At 44.0% G+C, this 19641-nt stretch overlaps 1 protein-coding gene and 1 long non-coding RNA gene across 4 annotated transcripts in view; one reads left to right on the top strand and one right to left on the bottom strand.

Moving 5' to 3' along the window:
- LOC129397283 (uncharacterized) overlaps positions 1–19641 on the bottom strand; it is a 47991-nt gene that overhangs the window by 11354 nt on the left and 16996 nt on the right. The gene's annotated exons all lie outside the window — the stretch shown is intronic.
- CHRNA1 (cholinergic receptor nicotinic alpha 1 subunit) lies at positions 5398–17740 on the top strand. Of its 3 annotated transcripts, none has more exons than XM_034954551.2 (9): positions 5398–5482; positions 5684–5829; positions 5941–5985; positions 7643–7752; positions 10920–11115; positions 11594–11831; positions 15164–15387; positions 16515–16754; positions 17079–17732. In XM_034954551.2, exons 1-9 carry the CDS (start codon positions 5425–5427, stop codon positions 17208–17210), a joined length of 1389 nt encoding a protein of 462 aa, XP_034810442.2. In that variant the 5' UTR covers positions 5398–5424; the 3' UTR covers positions 17211–17732. The 3 variants fall into 3 exon arrangements, with proteins under 3 accessions (XP_034810442.2, XP_034810444.2, XP_034810440.2); XM_034954553.3 differs by lacking the exon at positions 5398–5482 and adding an exon at positions 7298–7372 and having other exon boundaries at positions 5575–5829; XM_034954549.4 differs by lacking the exon at positions 5398–5482 and having other exon boundaries at positions 5580–5829; positions 17079–17740.

Raw genomic sequence — 19641 nt, 5'->3', positions numbered from 1 at the left:
CAGACTGAGAAATTACTAACTGCTGGTTTTTAGGGTGTTTTTCAAGCAAGATAATTGAAAAGCTGAACCACTCTGCTCTTTGCTTCCCTGAGTGAGAGTGGGCAGAGGGACGGATGGAAGGAGGCAGGAACCCGGAACAACTGCTGATGCGGTGGGACACTTTTTCCCAATAATTACTCTTCGCTTGAATCACAGTGCATAGGACGTGGGCAATTTGCTCCAGCTAATGGTTCGTGTGGGATAGGTATTGCCTGATACAGAGGCAGGGGTTGGAACAGCCACTCTGGGGGCCAGTAAAGCCAGTTTTATGGAAGAAGCTGTCTTTGTTAAAAACCAAACCCAATCAACGTGGGGGCTTCCCAGCAGCAGACTCAACACCAGCTACACTTTTCTGAAATCCAGGCAGTCAGAAAAGCCCCCGGCACCCTCAGCCTAAGCAGAGGAAATGAAACTGAAGCCATGTTTGCAGAATGTGGATTTTTGTGGTTTAGGACAGACAGCTGACTATCTACTCAGACCAAATGACCCTAATCAAGTCAACCCACAGAGATGAGGTTCTGGTTTACACAAAAGGGAGGCAGTTTGCTCACCATTTAAAATAATTCCTTCCTTCCTATACATTTTTTTTTTCATTAAGATCTGACTACTGGTGCATTTAAAATATAATGCAGTTCATACTCAGCTTGTCAAGGGTAAGCAATTGTGTAAAGTGAGGCATATCTGTAATGGTGTACAGTCCCAGTAACTCCCTGGGCTCCAGGGCTAAGGGCAGCCCAGCTGTCGCTCCCACAAACAGGTGGTGTAAAACAATAGCTCTAGTGAGCCGACTCACTTTCCAAACCCTCCAGCAGACAAGCACCCAGCCAGAGTGCCAGTGAGAAACACAGGCCACCTCTGTGCCCTGGTCCACACAAGCTCCGGTAGCCCATGGAGCCCTGGCCTCTCCTCCTGCTCTTTAGCCTTTGCTCAGGTAAGTGCTGGGTCAGGGGTGGGGAGAGGGCTCTCTTTTGAGGCTAAAGTGCTGGAAGCCCCCAAATCAAAGTCTTGCTTCTTTGATGAGACCACAGAATGGCAGAGCCTCCCCAACCAGAGGCTGCTCTGTCAGTTTCTTCCTGATGTTAGCTTGATTGAGTTTTTGGATAAAGATTTTTAGTTTGCCTTATCTAATTAAAATAGAAACTGCCTGGTCAAAGACTTTGAGGTAGACACGCATGTCTCTCCCTCCATCATGCCTGGCAGCCGACTCATCCCTCTGAACACTCGGCATCATTTGTAGGACCTGGACCACTTGTGGATCATGGTAGTGTCTGGGGGTTCATATTTAAACAACTATGGATACTTAGAACAGTGCCTTATAATCACATACAATGGAGTTAACAAGTCCCTTTACTGCTCCAGGAGAATTCTAATAATAAAGAGGACTGATTGACAGCTATGTGTGCTGGAGATAGAAACCAGTTAATAATCATAACTAAACTCTCTCCACAGAGACAGAAATATTTTTTAATTTTTTCAAAATTTCTGAAGTTAAAAAAATTCCATATGAATACATTCCTACCTACTTTTTTTTTAAAAGATGTTACTATATATAGGTTTGGGTTTGAATTGAAACGATAAAACCTTGCACAGCATTTGACCTGCATTCTACTCTGGAATGTGTCCTAACACAGCAGCTGAAACACCATCCTGAATCCCAGACTTCCGCTAGAGGGAAACAGGAGATGTTTGCTGATTGCTTCACATAAAAGTTTACTGGTGATATCATCCCAACTGAGAAACAAGGTGGCTGACATCCTGTGATTTTTCATTTCCAATATTGCCCTGAAAAACACAGGCCTTCTGGTCAAGAGGCAAAAAGCTTTATTATTAATTTTTTTCAATAGCAGAGTTGAGTGAAAGAGCCTGAACTCAGATAAATTATATCCTGTGGGATTTGGACTCTGTCCAGCCAAAGCTGGCCTGATGTGTGTGTGTGTGTGTGTGTGTGTGCGCGCGCGCACACGCATGCGTGCACGCAAAACCACAGTCACAGGAAAATTCTTAAATGATATGCTTTAATGTAAACATCCTTAAGAGATCTCTTAGGATTTTGGTTATTGCTAACCAAAAATGCATGATTAGCTATTAAAGAAGTATGTGATATGTATTTAGGTCAAATCTCGAGTTTGCTGGCATTGATTTCCATGGGTGTTTTATAGAAATTTAGAGCTAGATCAGGCAGTCCAACATCCTCAATTTTTTATTACAAGGAAACTAAAGCTGACCTGCCCAAGGTCACTTAATTTATACATTTTGGAATGTGGTCAGTTGGAGACTTGGTTTATTACATGCACAGTCAGAAAACACAGCCTGAACTAGCCAAAGGTAGCAAGAGATACAGAATCAGGTTAAGATAATAATGATCCATGGGACTAGTAACAGTTCAAAATTTCTTTTGCCCAGCCCAGGGAGCTATTTCCTACATACAAATACAAATGGAACCAGTGTGGTACAAAAGGAACACTTTGAAACTGTGGTTGAGTTTCCCTTCTTAGAATCAGTCCTTTGTAGACAAAATTGTCATTTATATCAGGGACTCTTTTCCTGTGTTAGCTTAACACAGCGTGATCTCTGTTCTATTTATACAGCACTTTTCATTTCAACTTTTTCTTTTCTTTGCCTCTGGAATCTCAAGCACTTCATTGCCGTCTTTCTTACGGCATATCACTTTCCAACTTGTTCACAGTTATTTACGTAAATGACAAATGTCAATCTCCATGAGGGTAGGAAGAAGGATTCAGTTTTGAATATCTCAAAGCTCCCAAAACAATGCTTTGCTTACAGTAAATGCGCAACAAATATTTCATGAATAAATTAATGTTACCATCATCTGAATAAAGATTACAAATATAATCTTGCTAAAAAGGGGAATTTGACATTATTTAATTTTTTATTTGCATATTTGTTTATTTACACCCTACCTTTTTACAAAAGTATTTACTGTGATTCGTTGAATCCGTGAAGAACTAATCCAACTCTCCAGGCCATATGGGAGTTGGGAAGAGAATCATAGAGTTCTGACTTTGAGCCCTGTGAATTTTCTATCACTCTACCCTGTGCTGGGGAGGAAAAAAGAAAAGAATACCAATGAACCAATCTAAGAAATGAAGCCCTCCTTCCTTAGAAATTCCTTATGGAAGGAACAGGCACCTTGTTATTGGCTAGGGTGGGAAAGGAGGAGGTGACTGTCTCTGAAATGCTGATTATGTCTGCTTCTGTCATCCTTCCCTTCCTCTTAGTGGGCCATAGGGTTGGTCTGCATAGTTCTCCTGCTACATAATGCTGACCATCTGCTCTGCCCTCTGCTTTCTAATATGTTCTTCCTGTCAAACTGGAGTGAACAGTCATTTAAAAATAAGCAGCCCAAGGCAAGACCAAAGCAACAGCTTCAAATTCAGTGGCCAAGGCGCTCAGTAATCCATTCCAGTCTGCAACTCCACCATGGGATGGATGAGGCCCAGGATAGAAAATGCATAGAGGACAGAAGGATTATCAAGTCCCAGGGGCTCAATGGGGTGGTTGCAAAAACGGAATATTCAAACAACATATTCCCTTCAAGAGTCCTCAAATGCAGGTGGCTTTAGGGAAATGTCATGTGAAATCTCTGCGTGGTTGGGCACTGAGTGCCCTTGGAACATTTTGGGTTCAGAAAACGTGTGAAACTAGCCGGGTGAGGTGGCTCTTGCCTGTAATCCCAGCACTTTGGGAGGATGAGGTGGGTGGATGGCTTGAGCTCAGGAGTTTGAGAGCAGCCTGAACAATGTGGCAAAACCCCATCTGTACAAACAATACAAAAATTAGCTGGGTGTGGTGGTGCGCACCCAGGTAATTTTTGTATTTTTTATAGAGATGTGGTCCCAGCTGCTTGGTTGGGGGAGGCTAAGGTGGGAGGATTGCTTGAGCCTGGGAGGTCAAGGCTGCAGTGAGCTGTAATTGAGCTACTGCACTGCAGCCTCAGCAATAACCTGCGGAAAGGGGAGATCTGGTTACGTGAATGAAGGCAAATGTATCATGTGTCTACTTCCTCTCCCAGCTCTGAACACACAGTCCCCAACCCACGGAAGGCTTGAATTACAAAGATCCTTCATAAGACACTTGGGATTTGGAACACATTTTCTCATAGGAATAGTGGCACTTGCAGTTCTGAGTTTCCAGGACAGCTCACAACACACTGTTAGTACCAAGAATTAGCCCAGAAGCTCAGCACAAAATGACAGGATTCCAATCTGAGCTTTGCCCTTACTGGTCACATGACCTTGGACAAGTGGTCCAACCTCCCTGAATCTCAGGTAAGAATGTCTGCCCTCCTGCTTCATCTGTGGCTGATGAAGATTGAAAAGGGGTGTAGATAGAAAAGGGGGCCGCGGGTTCTGAGAGTATTAGATGATATTCCTCTCTATACTGAAGGAAAATGTAGTAAAGATTCCTTGGAATCGCTTATGTTCCAACTAGGAGCCCCAAACCCAGGTCAACAAAGCACAGTTTTCACTCTATTTTAACAACTTAACTGGGACATGGACCTGCCAGCAGTGATATTTTAAAAAATCGTGGTAAAATACCCATTTCATAAAATTTACCATTTTAACCACTTTAAAGTATACAATTCAGTGGCATTAAGTACATTCACATGTTATAAGACCATCACCACTATCTATTTCCAGAACGTTTTCATCATCCCAAAGGGAAACATCAAGCACATTAAGGAGTCCCACCTGATCCCTCTCTCCCCCCAGTCCCTGGTAACTCCTGCTCTGCTTTCTGTCTGTATAGATTTACCTATTCTGGATGCTTCATGTAGATGAAATCATACAATATTTGCCCCATTGTGTCTGGCTTCTTTCACTTAGTAAAATGTTTCCAAGCTCCATCCATGTTGTACCATGTGTCAGTACATCATTCCTTTATTCCTTTTTCATGTCTGAATAATAGTTCATCGTAGGGGTATACCATAATTTGTCCATCCATTTACCTGTTGATGGACACTTGAGTTGTTTCCACCCTTTGGCTATGGTAAATAATGCTGCTCTTCTTTTGGGTGTGGACCTAGGAGTGGAATTGCTGGATTGTATGGTACCTGTGTTTAACTTGTTGAGGAACTGCCATTTTACATTCCCACCAGCAACATATGAGGTTCCAGTTTCTCTGCAACCTCCCCAACCCTTGTTATTTTCCACTTGTTAGTTATGGCCACTCTAGTGGGTTTGAACCAGCATCAATTTTGGCTGTTCATGGCATCTTGAGATCTGACGCAGCCAGTCCAAGATTTCATTACACTGCTCTGAAACACTGAGATTGGCTTTTTTGTGGGCTTTTTTTTCGTGTGTGTGTGTGTGTGTGTGTGTGTGTGTACCTGGCAAACTTGATTCAGCCAGGCTGTATGAAGGAATGTCGCCTGTCCAAAGTACAAGTGTTGTGATTACCTGGCACACCCCACTGTCACCGGGTAAGGGACCACACCAGCAACTGTAATTGGAAAAAAACAGGGCAATAACTGCTGCATTTGGGAGCCTTTCAACAAGGAGGCCTGTGTGCCTTCTGTTAGAAGGAACTGAGGCTTATGCCTCAGTTCCTCAGTTCCTCATGTTCATGTGTTTGGAGGGTGGGGAGAAGAATCTGACAGTGTTGGTGTCATCTGCTGTCTCAGCTGGCCTCGTCCTGGGCTCCGAACATGAGACCCGTCTGGTGGCAAAGCTATTTAAAGACTACAGCAGAGTGGTGCGGCCAGTGGAAGACCACCGCCAGGTTGTGGAGGTCACCGTGGGCCTGCAGCTGATACAGCTCATCAATGTGGTGAGACAAGAGCACTGGGGGCCTGCTCACACACCCACACCTCTCACCCCTGGGTTTCCTCCCCTGGGTCCCCTCTCTCCCCCATAAAAATGATCCTTATTTTTTTTCCAGGATGAAGTAAATCAGATCGTGACAACTAATGTGCGTCTGAAACAGGTAACTTAGCCAGATAATTGCATGTGTGTCATTTTCATTCACACTGAAATTAAACCTGGGCCCAGAGGAAATCAATATGGGTAACAGGGATATATACCAAAATGTTGAAAGTAGATATTTTGAGATGGTGAAAGCATGGATCCTGTTTGGTTTTGGTTTTGCTTTTTTTTAAACTTTAGGGCTTTTTCTGTGTGTATTAGTTTGCTAGGGCTGCCGTAACTGTGTGGCTTAAACAACAGAAATTTATCATCTCATAGCTCTGGAAGATAGAAGTCCAAAGTCTAGGTATTGGTAGGGTTGGTTCCTTCTGAGGGCTGTGAGGAAGAATCTGTCCTAGGACTCTCTCTTCAGCTTGTAGATGACTGTCTTTATGTTCAGATGGCGTTCTTCTTGTGTATGTGATACATATACATATGATATATATGAATATATATGTATATTTAAGTACATATATATATCTTTAAATTCCCCCTTTTTATGAAGACACCAGTCATATTGAATGACAGTCTATTTTAATGACTTCATTTTAACATAATTACCTCTGTAAAGAACCTATCTCCAAATTAGGTCACGTTCTGAAATACTGGGAGTTAGGGCTTCAGCATGAATTTTAGGGGGACACAATTGAACCCATAGCATTGTGCTTTCCAGCTTTACTGCAATGGGCACATACAGGTGGAGTACTCCTTTCCCAAAATGCTTGGGACCAGAAGTGTTTCAGATTTTGGTTTTTATTTTGAAATATTTGCATATACTTACCAGTTAAACTTCCCAAATCTGAAAATCTGAAATTCAAAATTCTCCAATGAACATTTCCTGAGTGTCATGTTGGTGCTCAAAAAGTTTTGGATTTTGGAGCATTTTGGATTTCGGAGCATTTTGGATTTCAGATTTGGGATCCTCAACCTGTATTACTTTTCTTTTGAGACAGAGTCTCACTCTGTCGCCCAGGCTGGAGTGCAATGGCGCGATCTCGGCTCACTGCAACCTCTGCCTCCCAGGTTCAAGCGATTCTCCTGCCTCAGCCTCCCAAGTAGCTGGGACTACAGGCGCCTACCACCACGCCCGGCTAATTTTTGTGTTTTTAATAGAGACGAGGTTTCACTATGTTAGCCAGGCTGGTCTCGAACTCCTGACCTCAGGTGATCCACCCGCCTCAGCCTCCCAAAGTGCTGGGATTACAGGCATGAGCCACCATGCCCAGCCTTTACTTTTATAATGTAGAAAAATATATGGTACTTTTTAAAAATGATGTTGCCTGCTTGAGAAAAATGTTCACACTAGGTCTTTCTCCTTTTCTGTGGGTGGACAGGGTGACATGGTAGATCTGCCACGCCCCAGCTGCGTGATTTTGGGAGTTCCTTTGTTTTCTCATCTGCAGAATGAGGTCAGTAATCACCCTCCCCTCACGGGATTGTTGTGAGGACTAAATGAGTTAATATAGGTAAGGTGTTTGAAACAGTGTGAGCACGTCGTCAGTGCTATACATTTGCTGTTCTTATTTACTGAAGTGAAAGCTAAATTCCGAATCCAACTTTTCTTATGGAAGCACAATTTCTGTCAATACTGAATTCCCATGCACATCAGGGCTCTTGATAACCTTAGACTTTAGAAAGTGTTTTTGGCTTTTTAATTAGCTGTATGTCTTTGTTTCTAGCAATGGGTGGATTACAACCTAAAATGGAATCCAGATGACTATGGCGGTGTGAAAAAAATTCACATTCCTTCAGAAAAGATCTGGCGCCCAGACCTTGTTCTCTATAACAAGTGAGCAAACTGCATGGGTGGCGGAGGGTGCTCCTGGGGCAGGTGGAATAAAGTGCCCTAATAGAAGGGCTGCGTGCTCGGAATGCTTCTCACCACTGTTAATGTTAAATCACCCAGGATGGTGGCTCACACCTGTAAACTCAGCACTTTGGGAGGCCAAGGTGGGAGGATTGCTTGAGGCCAGGAGTTTGAGATCAGCCTGGGCAACATAGCAAGACAACATCTCTACAAAATTAAAAAAAAAATCACTCTAAACCAAGAGCCAAGTTGACGGGCTAGGGGTGCCATATGGTGTCTCATGACTTAAAGAGAAGGGATTACTGCGGCCAAATTGAATCCAGGCTGAGGGTGGGGGACATTTGATCCCTGAGAGCCCCTGAAGCATGTGTGGCAACTTTCCAAGGCACCCAAACGTCCTATCGCTGAGTTCCTTGCAATCTAGTGTCCTCCCTACCAAATATTTCTGAGCCTCCTAGGGTTGTCACTCATCACATCCTGAACGCCTTCCCGACATCCACTGCTGCTGTTGGCCTGGGATGCCTTCGCTGCCCGTCCACTGGGCCCCACGACAGACTGCATGTTGTGAAATTATAATATTATTCAAGACGTTCTGGTCTAATGACACGTTCATTAGCATACGCCCTTCATTTGTCAGGAAATGCTCGTTTCAAAAAGCATCCTTCCCAGGCAGGAGCATGCAACACCGGCCAGGAGGATTTATGGTCTGACATTATACAACATGTGTCGGGGGTCCACAAGCTGTGTGTCCTAGCAGACTTAGGGAAGGTGACAGGGCTAGTGGATGAAAATGATACCTTTTAAGGCGGGCCTTTTCAAGCTTTGATTTTCTGCCACACGTCATCCAATTATACCTGGGGTTCAAGCTTGAGCCAAATTATCCGATCATTTGTGTAATCTTTTTGGACAAATGGGCTGATAAAGTATCTTTCAGTTTCTCTTCCAGTAGGAATCTGAGAAGAGCAATTAAAATCCTTTGGTTCTTTTGCCAAACTCACTCAGGATCACCCTGGTGAGGAGAGAACACTGTTTTATTGCTTATTGGGAGAGACTAAGACAACCCTATGACTCTCTGCCCTTTGGGGCTGCTTTGGGTGGGTCCAATGCCACATAGTTTTCCAGGTAAAGAGCCCACTTCAGGCCCAAGGAAAAATCAATGGGAAGAAAACCTCTTGATTTATGATGTGAGGGACCAACATATGCCATGATGTCCCTGAAATCCCACTGAGACAGACCTCATCCTGCCCATTCAACACCTATTCTAACACCCTGCCCTCTGCTAAATCCCTTGAACAGACTGTTGTTTACGGGAAGAGTAAGTAGTCCACTGAATAAGGCCGGCAGAAATGGCTTATTTTGTTTTTTTAGAACCTCCCATGGTTTCTGTCTTTTTAAAAATAATAAATCATTGCCAACATTTGAAAACCAAGAAACATCACATTAAAATCTGTTTTTTAGCCTCTCTAGAAAAATCCAACATTTAAACTTCCAGATTTTTTTTTTTTTTTTTGAGACAAGTTCTCAGCTCCATTGCTCAGGCTGGAGTGTTGTGGTGTGATCATAGCTCATTGCAACCTTGAACTCTGGGGCTTGAGCAATCCTCTGCCTCAACCTCCCAGGTAGCTGGTACTACTGGTGTGCACCACCATGCCTCGCTAATTTTTAAAGAAAATTTAGTAGAGATGAGGTCTCGCTGTTGGCCAGGCTGCTCTCAAACTCATGGACTCAAGCGATCTTCCTGCCTTAGTCTCCCAAAGTGCTGGGATTACAGGCATGAGCCACTGTACCTGGCAAAATCTGGCAATTTTTGATTTAAAAAAATCTACGTTTCACTGGGCACAATGCTCACGCCTGTAATCCCAGCACTTTGGGAGGCTGAGGCGGGCGGATCACAAGGTCAGGAGATCAAGACCATCCTGGCTAACATGGTGAAACCCCGTCTCTACTAAAAATACAAAAAATTAGCTGGGCGTGGTGGTGGGCGCCTGTAGTCCCAGCTACTCGGGAGCTGAGGCAGGAGAATGGTGGGAACCCGGGAGACAGAGCTTGCAGTGAGCCGATATCACGCCACTGCACTCCAGCCTGGGCAACAGAGCGAGACTCCATCTCAAAAAAAAAAAAAAGAAAAAAAATCTAAGTTTCCAGCTTCCGAGGAAGAATCCAAATCTGGCAAGATTGGGCCTTCATTCCCACATGGGCGCCTCAGGGGACACTGCAAGGTGGCACCTTCCTGACAGGAGAGAGGGGCGCTCTGTTCAGCAGTGTCAGCCTGCACTCATTCCTCACCTGCCTGGCCCTGGGGGTATCTGAGTTTGTGAGTCCACCCCAGTGAGTTCTAAATCGTTCTTTAAAAAGTAGTAGGCCAGTTAGGCACAGTGGCTCACTCCTGTAATCCTAGCACTTTGAGAGGCCAAGGCAGGCGGATCACTTGAGGTCAGGAATTCAGGGCCAGCCTGGTCAACATGGTGAAACCTAGTTTCTATTAAAAATACAAAAATTAGCTGGGTGTTTGGTGGGCGCCTGTAATCTCAGCTACCTGGGAGGCTGAGGCAGGAGAATTGCTTGAGCCCGGGAGGTGGAGGTTGCTGTGAGCCAAGATTGCACCATTGCACTCCAGCCTGGGTGACAAAGCGAGATTCCATCTCAAAAAAAAAAAAAAAAAAAAAAAAAAAAAAAAAAAAAAATAGTAGGCCCCTTCCCTAACCTGCTTGTCACAGTAATGAGTCGCTGGAGGTGCTTTATGTAAAATTCCTGTGTTTTCTTCCCCCAACATAGTACATCAGGGAGGTGATAGATGAAGATTAACATTACAAATACTTGTGAGGGCTGGAAAAATAATCTGGGATGCAGTGGACCCATGTTACCTGTTATTTCTTTAAAACTGTGGGTTCCCACATTCTTTCCCAGATACTCAGATTCAGGGTTTACTTAGAGGGTGTGCAGAACTCTGTATTTTTAACAAGCACCCCAGTGATTCTTATTATCAAATATGGGGAACATTGCAATAGATAAAAAGTGACACTGCCCGAAACAGAGCTTCTATAATTAGCACCTGAATAATTAACAGCTGTCTCCTGTTAATGTCCCCAAGCAGAATGGAAGGCTCATCTGTCACTTGGAGCCATTTTCCTCTTTTATCCCAATTGTAGTGCAGATGGTGACTTTGCTATTGTCAAGTTCACCAAAGTGCTCCTGGAGTACACTGGCCACATCACATGGACACCTCCAGCCATCTTTAAAAGCTACTGTGAGATCATCGTCACCCACTTTCCCTTTGATGAACAGAACTGCAGCATGAAGCTGGGCACCTGGACCTACGACGGCTCTGTCGTGGCCATCAACCCGGTAGGTGGTGGCCACATATGATAAGGGTGGTTTCAGGAAAAGTGTGATTCGGGTCTCCAACTTTTCCTTGGACAATCATAGGCTCTCAGTACCAGTTAGAACTTAGGAATCATCCAGTTCGATGGTTCAAGTTGATTGGGAAGGGAGAACTAAATGGGAGCTTAAATTAATTTGCTACACCCAGGCTCAGTCTTAAGAATTCTGATGTAATGGGCCTGGGGTTGCGGTAGGGCATCAATATGTTTTGAAGCTCCCAGGTGACTTGAATGTGTAGCCAAAATGGAGAATGCTACTAGTCCAAACCCCCTTATGTCATAGGAAAGGCATCTAAGACCCCAAAGCAGTAGTGTCCCACAGTCCCTCCTGGATGTGTGACCCACAGAGCTGGAATCTGTGGCCTTGTCACTGCTGATAACAAAATGCTGCCCCTCATCAGGGTGACCTGCCTGGGATTTCCAAACCTCACTTCCTTTCTCAGGAAAGCGACCAGCCAGACCTGAGCAACTTCATGGAGAGCGGGGAGTGGGTGATCAAGGAGTCCCGGGGCTGGAAGCACTCGGTGACCTATTCCTGCTGCCCCGACACCCCCTACCTGGACATCACCTACCACTTCGTCATGCAGCGCCTGCCCCTCTACTTCATCGTCAATGTCATCATCCCCTGCCTGCTCTTCTCCTTCTTAACTGGCCTGGTATTCTACCTGCCCACAGACTCAGGTGGGTGTGGTTGCCATGACTGCTGCTGCTGACGCTGATGGGTCTCGTGCTGCTATTTTGGGGAAGCCAGAAATAATCATGTGCTAACAAACAGGCAGATCAACCCGAACCATCATCATTAGGAGGGTGCATTTGCTGAGTGGGCGTGCGCAGTGGTGAGAGTCACTGTGAGTGGAGCTCACAGCTGGGGCAGACATCCCGAGCGGCAGGGAGTTGAACATGACCCTCGAGATGCACAGTGTAGCTCAGGCTGGTTAAAGTACATTAACCACCAATACCTATTTGCTGAATACCAACTGTGTGCCCAGAAGTGTGCTGGGTAAGGCGTGTGATCCCAGACACTTCTCATGCCACTTCCACGATGAAGTCACTTTCTATGTACTGACTAATCCTGGTCTTGCCCCTTTACCCACTGCTCACCACTTGAAAATAGATTTTGCATATCTTTTTTCCAGATGGTGACATCTTCACACACAAGACCCTACTTCCCAAGTGGCCATTCTTTCTCACATATCAGCCTAGACAACTTACTTACCTCCTACTGAGTAATCATATCTGTGACATAATTTTATCAAACAACAACAATCCACCAGAAAGGAGGAAAGGGTACCCATCTGCCTGCCAGCAAGTCACTATTCATAAACAACTTATGGCAGACAAGTTTGAAAAAAAGAAAGATGCTACAGACAGACCTCAAGCTTATGACAGGTAGCAATTTTTATCAAAATGACTTTTAAAAAAAACACAAAAGCTTAAATCCAACTTGCCAACTAGGAAAAAAGATTATTCATTTACTCATTCAATGAATATTTGTTGAACAAATATGATGTGGTAGATAGACCGCAGAGAATAAGACAGAAAGTGCCTCACCCCTCAGAGTGCATGTCCAGTGACTGCATTTGGGATTTCATTTTTGTTTTTGTTTTGAGACCGGGTCTCACTCTGTTGCCCAGGCTGCAGTACAGTGGCATGATCACGGCTCACTGCAGCCTCAACCTCCTGAGCTCAAATGATCCTTTCACCTCAGCCTCCTGAGTAGCTGGGACTACAGGCATGTGCCACCATACTCGGCTAATTTTTGTAGAAACGGGGTTGCACCATGTTGCCGAGGCCAGTCTCGAACTCCTGGGCTCAAATGATCTGCCTACCTCGGCCTCCCAAAGTGCTGGGATTACAGGTGTGAGCCACTGTGCCTGCCCTGCACTTGTTTTTAAACAAATAATCACAAACACAATTTTTTCAACTTTCTAATCAAATGAAACTTTTTTACATTAAAAAAATAAATAAATAGAGATGGAGTCTTGCTATGTTGCCCAGGCTAGTCTCAGACTCCTGGCCTCAAGTGATCCCCCTGCCTTGGCCTCCCGGGGTGTTAGGATTACAGTCATGATCCACCGCACCAGGCCCTCAAATGAAACTTTTTAAAATAAAAACACTGTCGGGGCATTATGGGAACTAACAAGAGTCTCTATAAACGTTAAATGATTTGCGCTTGAAAAGCGCTTAGGGGCCAGATGCAGTGGCTCACACCTGTAATCCCAGCACTTTCGGAGGCCAAGGTGGATGGATCACTTGAGGTCAGGAGTTTGAGACCAGCCTGGCCAACATGGTGAAACCCCATCTCTATGAAAAATACAAAAAATTAGCCAGGTGTGGTGGCACGTGCCTGTAATCCCAATTACTTGGGAGGCTGAGGCAGGAGAATCGCTTGAACCCTGGAGGCGGAGGTTGCAGTGAGCGGAGATGGCACCACTGAACTCCAGCCTGGGCAACAGAGTGAGACTCCCTCACAAAAAAAAAAAAAAAAAAAGAAAAAAAGAAAGAAAAGAAAGAAAGAAAAAAGAAAAGCACTTAGCACAAAAATTATGCTTGATAAATGTTGGCTATTATTATTATCATTATTATTAATCAACAAATTTTATATAAGTGGACAAATATTTTGTATTTGTAATTGTATTCTTTTTCACTTTGAAAGGTTTTCCTACCCACCAGGTAGAATTGACAATTTCTTGTTTGTATCCACTCTTTATCGTATACATACATACATATTCTATATATATTCCAGCATCCGGAAGCAGCCAGTAGGGGACAGCTTCATCATTGAAAGCAGGGTAACACAAAGGTTTCCAGCAGCACCAACAGCAAGGCCAGCCCAGGGAAAGTCCCTCCCACAGCTTTTCTGCTGCCTCTAAGGTGGTCAAGCCTCACAAAACTACCTCAGTGCCATTAGGCCCCTGACCTTCCTGCTGCCAAGTTTGCCCAGCCAAAACTCTCCTGAGATCAAAGGGTCTGCAGAAAAGAGGTGGGGGCTGGGGAAATCCCTGCTCCCTTAGTATGCAAAACAAAACAAAACAAGAAATAAGTGAGAAGAAAAACTTCCTCTTATATGAAAATGAGACAGCGAGTGGTGTGAAACCACTGTATCAGAAGATCACTCAGGACATCAAGGAGAACTCCTTAGCCTTTCGGATTTTGTCCTTTTCTTGGGTTTTGGTCTTACAGCTTGCTCCCTTAATAATAGAAAGATACGTGTACTTCTGGGCTGCCCATTCATCTGCTGGGTAATAAGTAGGCCAGGGGTGATTCAGTTTTATGAGGTTTAACGCATCCTGCTGCAGAAGGGAAATGCCACACCGAGTCCAGCTTGTCCACCCAGAACTCCTTTCAGTTCCCTGGGTTCCACCAAGAATCAGAAATCTGGAGCATGAGATGAAATATTGTTCCGTTTTCTGCTTGGCAGCCTCTAATGGAAATGCTTGCCACTGGCTGCTGTCAGAAAAGTTAAGGTATGGTGGTTACATAGGAAATTCTGCAGAAAAAAATGCTTTGAGATTTCCCAGAATAATGCTTTGAGAACATGTTGGTCACATTCCTCTTACCCTTGGGTTTCAGTAGTGAATTAGTTTGCTTGGGCTGCCACACAAAACACCATAGGCTGTGAGGCTTAGATAACAGAAATGTAATTTCTCACAGTTCTGGAGACTGGAATTCCAAGATCAAGGTGCCAGTAGAGTTGGTTTCTTGTGAGGCCTCTCTCGGTTTGTAATGGCCATCTTCTTCCTGTGTCCCATGGCCTTCCGTCTATGCATCTGTGTCCTAATTCCTCTCCTTATAAGGACACCAGTCATACTTGATTACTCACTACCCCGTATCACCTCGTTTTCATTTAATTACCTCCTTAAAGTCACTGTCTTCAAATACAGTCACATTCTGAGGTCCCAGGACTCAGGACTTCCACATATAAATGGTGGGGTGGGAGGAACACTGCAGCCCAACCCGGATGGGTAGTTGTGGGAATTTTTTTTTTTTTTTTTTTTTTTTTGTCTTTTCAGGGGAGAAGATGACTCTGAGCATCTCTGTCTTACTGTCTTTGACTGTGTTCCTTCTGGTCATCGTGGAGCTGATCCCCTCCACGTCCAGTGCTGTGCCCTTGATTGGAAAATACATGCTGTTCACCATGGTGTTCGTCATTGCCTCCATCATCATCACTGTCATCATCATCAACACACACCACCGCTCACCCAGCACCCATGTCATGCCCAACTGGGTGCGGAAGGTGAGTGGGGAGGCCCCTGCAGACTCCACACGGAGGCACATCTACAGGCCTCCCCTTCGAGGAGCCAGTGGGTTTCTAGCTAATACTTGGGGCTACTTAGGAACTGAGTTCTTTTTGGGCTTTAGGGAATTTTTGGAAGGAACTTTCTTTGGCCTCTTTTTAGGAATAAATAACTCCTGTAGACTTCCCAGAGAGAAAAGAAAAACAGAATTAACAAAGCTCATTCCAAATTCAAGTTTAAAGAATCTCTTTGATCAGAGAAGATGAACAAACGGCTGCTTTTTATTGAAATGCCGTGAAATTCTCGCGATTTCTTTTGTATGTTTTCCAATCTGTGAACAGACTGGCTTATTTTTTGCTGGTGAAATCATCTGTTGAGAATAGAATGAATAGAATGAGGGCTAGAGATGGGAGGGTTCCTGATGAGAGAGGGTCAAAAAGTGAGTTTTAGTGAAGGACTTGGTCTGAAATATTTACGTTATTGAATTTAAAAATTTAACATTTCAAATATGTCTTTCTTTGACAAAACTTTACAGAGACACTGAAGTCCAGGACCTTTTGTACAGAATGTAAAATATTTGTCAGGAATTGACAAAAAGAAGCTACTGCTCACAATGTACTCTTTTAAGAGGAGAGTAAGAGTCCCTGTTTCTGTAAAGGCTGATAGATGACTGCTGGCAATACCTGTACTGCAGTTTCTTCAGGAACAGGAAACAGAAGAAAACAATCTAGCTGTTTTGTGAGATATATTTGAAGTGGAGGGGCCCCTTCTTTAACCATTTGATCCTGGTGACACATTGCTAAGGCATTTTCCATACCTGTAGGGGACCCTGAAGCTTTTAAGCTCATTGGTGGCCCCAGGTCGATGACTGCACATGGGCTCCCTCCAGTGGCGAACTTCTCACATTACAGAATCATCACTGTTAACCATAGTCATTTCACAGGACCCGGGATACAGAGGGATCTTTGAAAAAATCTAGTGTAGTTCTTTTGTTTTAAGGACAAGGAGGCTGAAGCCCAGAAAAACTGAATGACTTACCCCAAATCGCATTGATAACTCAAAGACAGAGTTTTATGCTTGCCTCCTGGACAATAATTCTCATGCATGGATTTCTTTTTTATGTTAGGTTTTTATCGACACTATCCCAAATATCATGTTTTTCTCCACAATGAAAAGACCATCCAGAGAAAAGCAAGACAAAAAGATTTTTACAGAAGACATTGATATCTCTGACATTTCTGGAAAGCCAGGGCCTCCACCCATGGGCTTCCACTCTCCCCTGATCAAACACCCCGAGGTGAAAAGTGCCATCGAGGGCATCAAGTACATCGCAGAGACCATGAAGTCAGACCAGGAGTCTAACAATGTAAGCTTCGTGGCTTGAAATTCATGCCTCTGGGTTTAAATGGTCAAATGCATGAGCACAGGTGGTGAGTCTGACTTAACAAGTAGGTGGCATACAACAGGCAGCTACTGACCTAAGATGAACCCTGGTGACCACCTCTAGACCACCTTAGTAAGTTATCACTTTGTAAATAATCTATTCAAAAAATAAAGATGATGCCAGCCAAGGGATGGGAGGACTTTGAGATCTACAAATTGAAGGGCCCATAGTTGATGCAAAGCACAAACGTTGTAAGTCCAGAAACCACCTTAGGGAGACTCTGTCTAACATTTTCCTCTCTCCCAGGCGGCGGCAGAGTGGAAGTACGTTGCAATGGTGATGGACCACATACTCCTCGGAGTCTTCATGCTTGTCTGCATCATCGGAACCCTAGCCGTGTTTGCAGGTCGACTCATTGAATTAAATCAGCAAGGATGAGCAGAAAATGAGCTGAGCTTAGCTCTGCCCTGGAACCTACCAGAGCAGAGAAGGGCAGGAGAGGAAGATTTGTCTACTTGCTACACTCGCACTTATCAAACGTGTTATATTCCATACTTATTATTGATGATAAGATTTACCTTTATGTAAGTTTATGGCCTTGAAGTGTTTTCATATTGCTTCTCCCTTTAGTTCTGCTGTCTCCCCGAAGAGTGAACCCTCTTTAGCAAATGAAACTAATCCCTAAAAAAAGTGTTCATTTCCAGTGTCTGGAAGAGTTTTTGCCAGGATAACCGAGGTTTTCTGTTGCATTGTCATTGCTGTTATATTTATATATTTACTTATTTTGTCTAACCACGAGACCACTAGGGAGTTGCTGATGTTCTAAATGAAGTGTATTCTTTGCTTGAGTCAGTTTTGTACCTACTAAGAAAACCCCATCTACCAGTCCTAAAGAGATAAGGCATTTGATTTGGAGAGAGAGGAAGCAGTAGAAATGAAATAAACTAAAATGCAAACTGCATCAAAAATCCATGGGTTTTTTTGTTTGTTTGATGGTTTTTTGAGACAGGGTCTTACTCTTATCACCCAGGCTGGAGTGCAGTGGCCCGATCTCGTCTCACTGCAGCCTCCACTTGCCAGACTCAGGTGATTCTCCTACCTCAGCCTCCCGGGGTAGCTGAGACTACAGGTGCATGTCACCACACCCAACTAACTTTTGTATTTTTTGCAGAGACAGGGTTTTGCCACATTGCCCAGGCTGGTCTTGAACTCCTGGGCTCAAGTGATCCACCCATCTTGGCCTCCCGAAGTGCTGGGATTACAGGTGTGAGCCACTGCCCTTGACAAAAAAAATCCATGTTTTAAAGCAGCTTTCTAGACCTGAGAAGTCAGAGAAGGTTTACCAGTCTCATATGGCACCCGGGCTTGATAAGGGTCTGAAGGGAAACAAGTCCAAACAATAGGGCCTAGGCACTATGGAAATTGTCTTGCCTATATGGGTTTACTTCATCATCATCCCCTTCATAAAATCCTAGAATGTCCCTATTTTCCAAATGAGAAAATTGAATTTCAGGGAGGTTAAGTTCTTTGCTCAAACTAGAAGAACTGAGATTTGAATCCAGACTTTGAGATTCCAAAGCAACTCCAGGCTGGGTCAGTTCATCTGTTCACTGGCTCTCCCAGCCACCCCTGGCTCCATCTAGGCCATCCTGTAACTCTGCTCAGTGTTGTCAAGAATTTCAGTCTTAGCAAAAAACCATCTTTCTGTCTTCCCAATTAAAATTCGTGCCTTCCACCCACCACCAGCCCTTATTCCAATCATGTTTGAGGTTCAAGTCCTATAAATGAAACCAGAAATGTATTACGCATCATCACCATTTCTAAAATTCTGAAGAAGTAAGTAGAAGAGAAATTGATTTCTTTTCACATTGTAAGCTTTAATCCACAGCATAGTTTACCCAAGAACTAGAAACTGTGCAGCTACAGGCCAGGCTTAGTTGATGGCCTCCAAATCACCATAACCCAACTGTATTTGTCAGGGTTCTCCAGAAACACACAACCAATAAGATATGTGTGTGTATCACAGTTTCTAGTTGTTGGGTAAACTATATTATGGATTACAATTTACAAGATGAAAAGAAATAATATATATGAGAAATCATAAATATATCTATGAGGCTGAGAAGTCCCACAACAGGTTGTCTGCAAGCTGGGATTCCAGTAGCATGGCTCAGTCCAAATCTGAAGGCTTCAGAACCAAAAAAGCCCATGGTATAATTCTCAGTCCAAGGCTGAAGGCCCAAGAACCCAGAGGGAACATCAGTCTAAGTCCTGGAGTCCAAAAGCCAGAGAGCCTGGAGTTCTGATGTCCAAGGGCAAGAGGAGGAGGGTGTCCCATCTCCAAGAAGAGAGACATGAGTTTGCCTTTCCCCTGCCTTTTTGTGTTCTATCTGGGCCCCCAGCCAAATGGATGGTGCCCACCCACACTGAGGACAGATCTCCCCTACTCAGTCTGACTGACACATCAGACTCCTGTGGAAACAAATACACCCAGAGATGATGTTTTACCAGTTCTCTAGCTGTGCCTTAATCCTGTCAAGTCAACACCTAAAATTAACCATCACAAACCCACCCCTTGTCAACTTGGCACCCATACCCATCTCCTTAAACCATACTTGGTCTCCAATTAAAGACAATAACAAGGCAATAGTTCACCCAGCGTGAGGCAGCTATCCTGCATTCAACCAAAAATGCATTAACCCCTGCCCCAGAAAGGAGGTCAAGTCCTTGACTGATGTTTACTCTTCCCATAAGATCCCGTAATTTAAATACTATGATGTAAAATTAACAATACTTCAATACGGATATAAAGTCAGCATCTTATGTTACATAAGAGAGAGGAATGAAAACAAAGATATTTGCTTAATAT

The sequence above is a fragment of the Pan paniscus genome, chromosome 13 (genome assembly GCF_029289425.2).
Source record: "Pan paniscus chromosome 13, NHGRI_mPanPan1-v2.0_pri, whole genome shotgun sequence".
NCBI classification, from domain to species: domain Eukaryota; kingdom Metazoa; phylum Chordata; class Mammalia; order Primates; family Hominidae; genus Pan; species Pan paniscus.
Note: the sequence above shows the minus strand (reverse complement) of the source record. Positions and strands in the feature narration are given on the sequence as shown.

Bases quoted from the DNA above. Each gene is read 5' to 3' on its own strand.
- CHRNA1 (XM_034954553.3), top strand. From the start codon at position 5,620: ATGTTCATGTGTTTGGAGGGTGGGGAGAAGAATCTGACAGTGTTGGTG. The intron at 5,830-5,940 runs GTGAGACAAGAG...TTTTTTTTCCAG, and splicing joins TGATACAGCTCATCAATGTG to GATGAAGTAAATCAGATCGT. The intron at 15,388-16,514 runs GTGAGTGGGGAG...TTTTTATGTTAG, and splicing joins TGCCCAACTGGGTGCGGAAG to GTTTTTATCGACACTATCCC.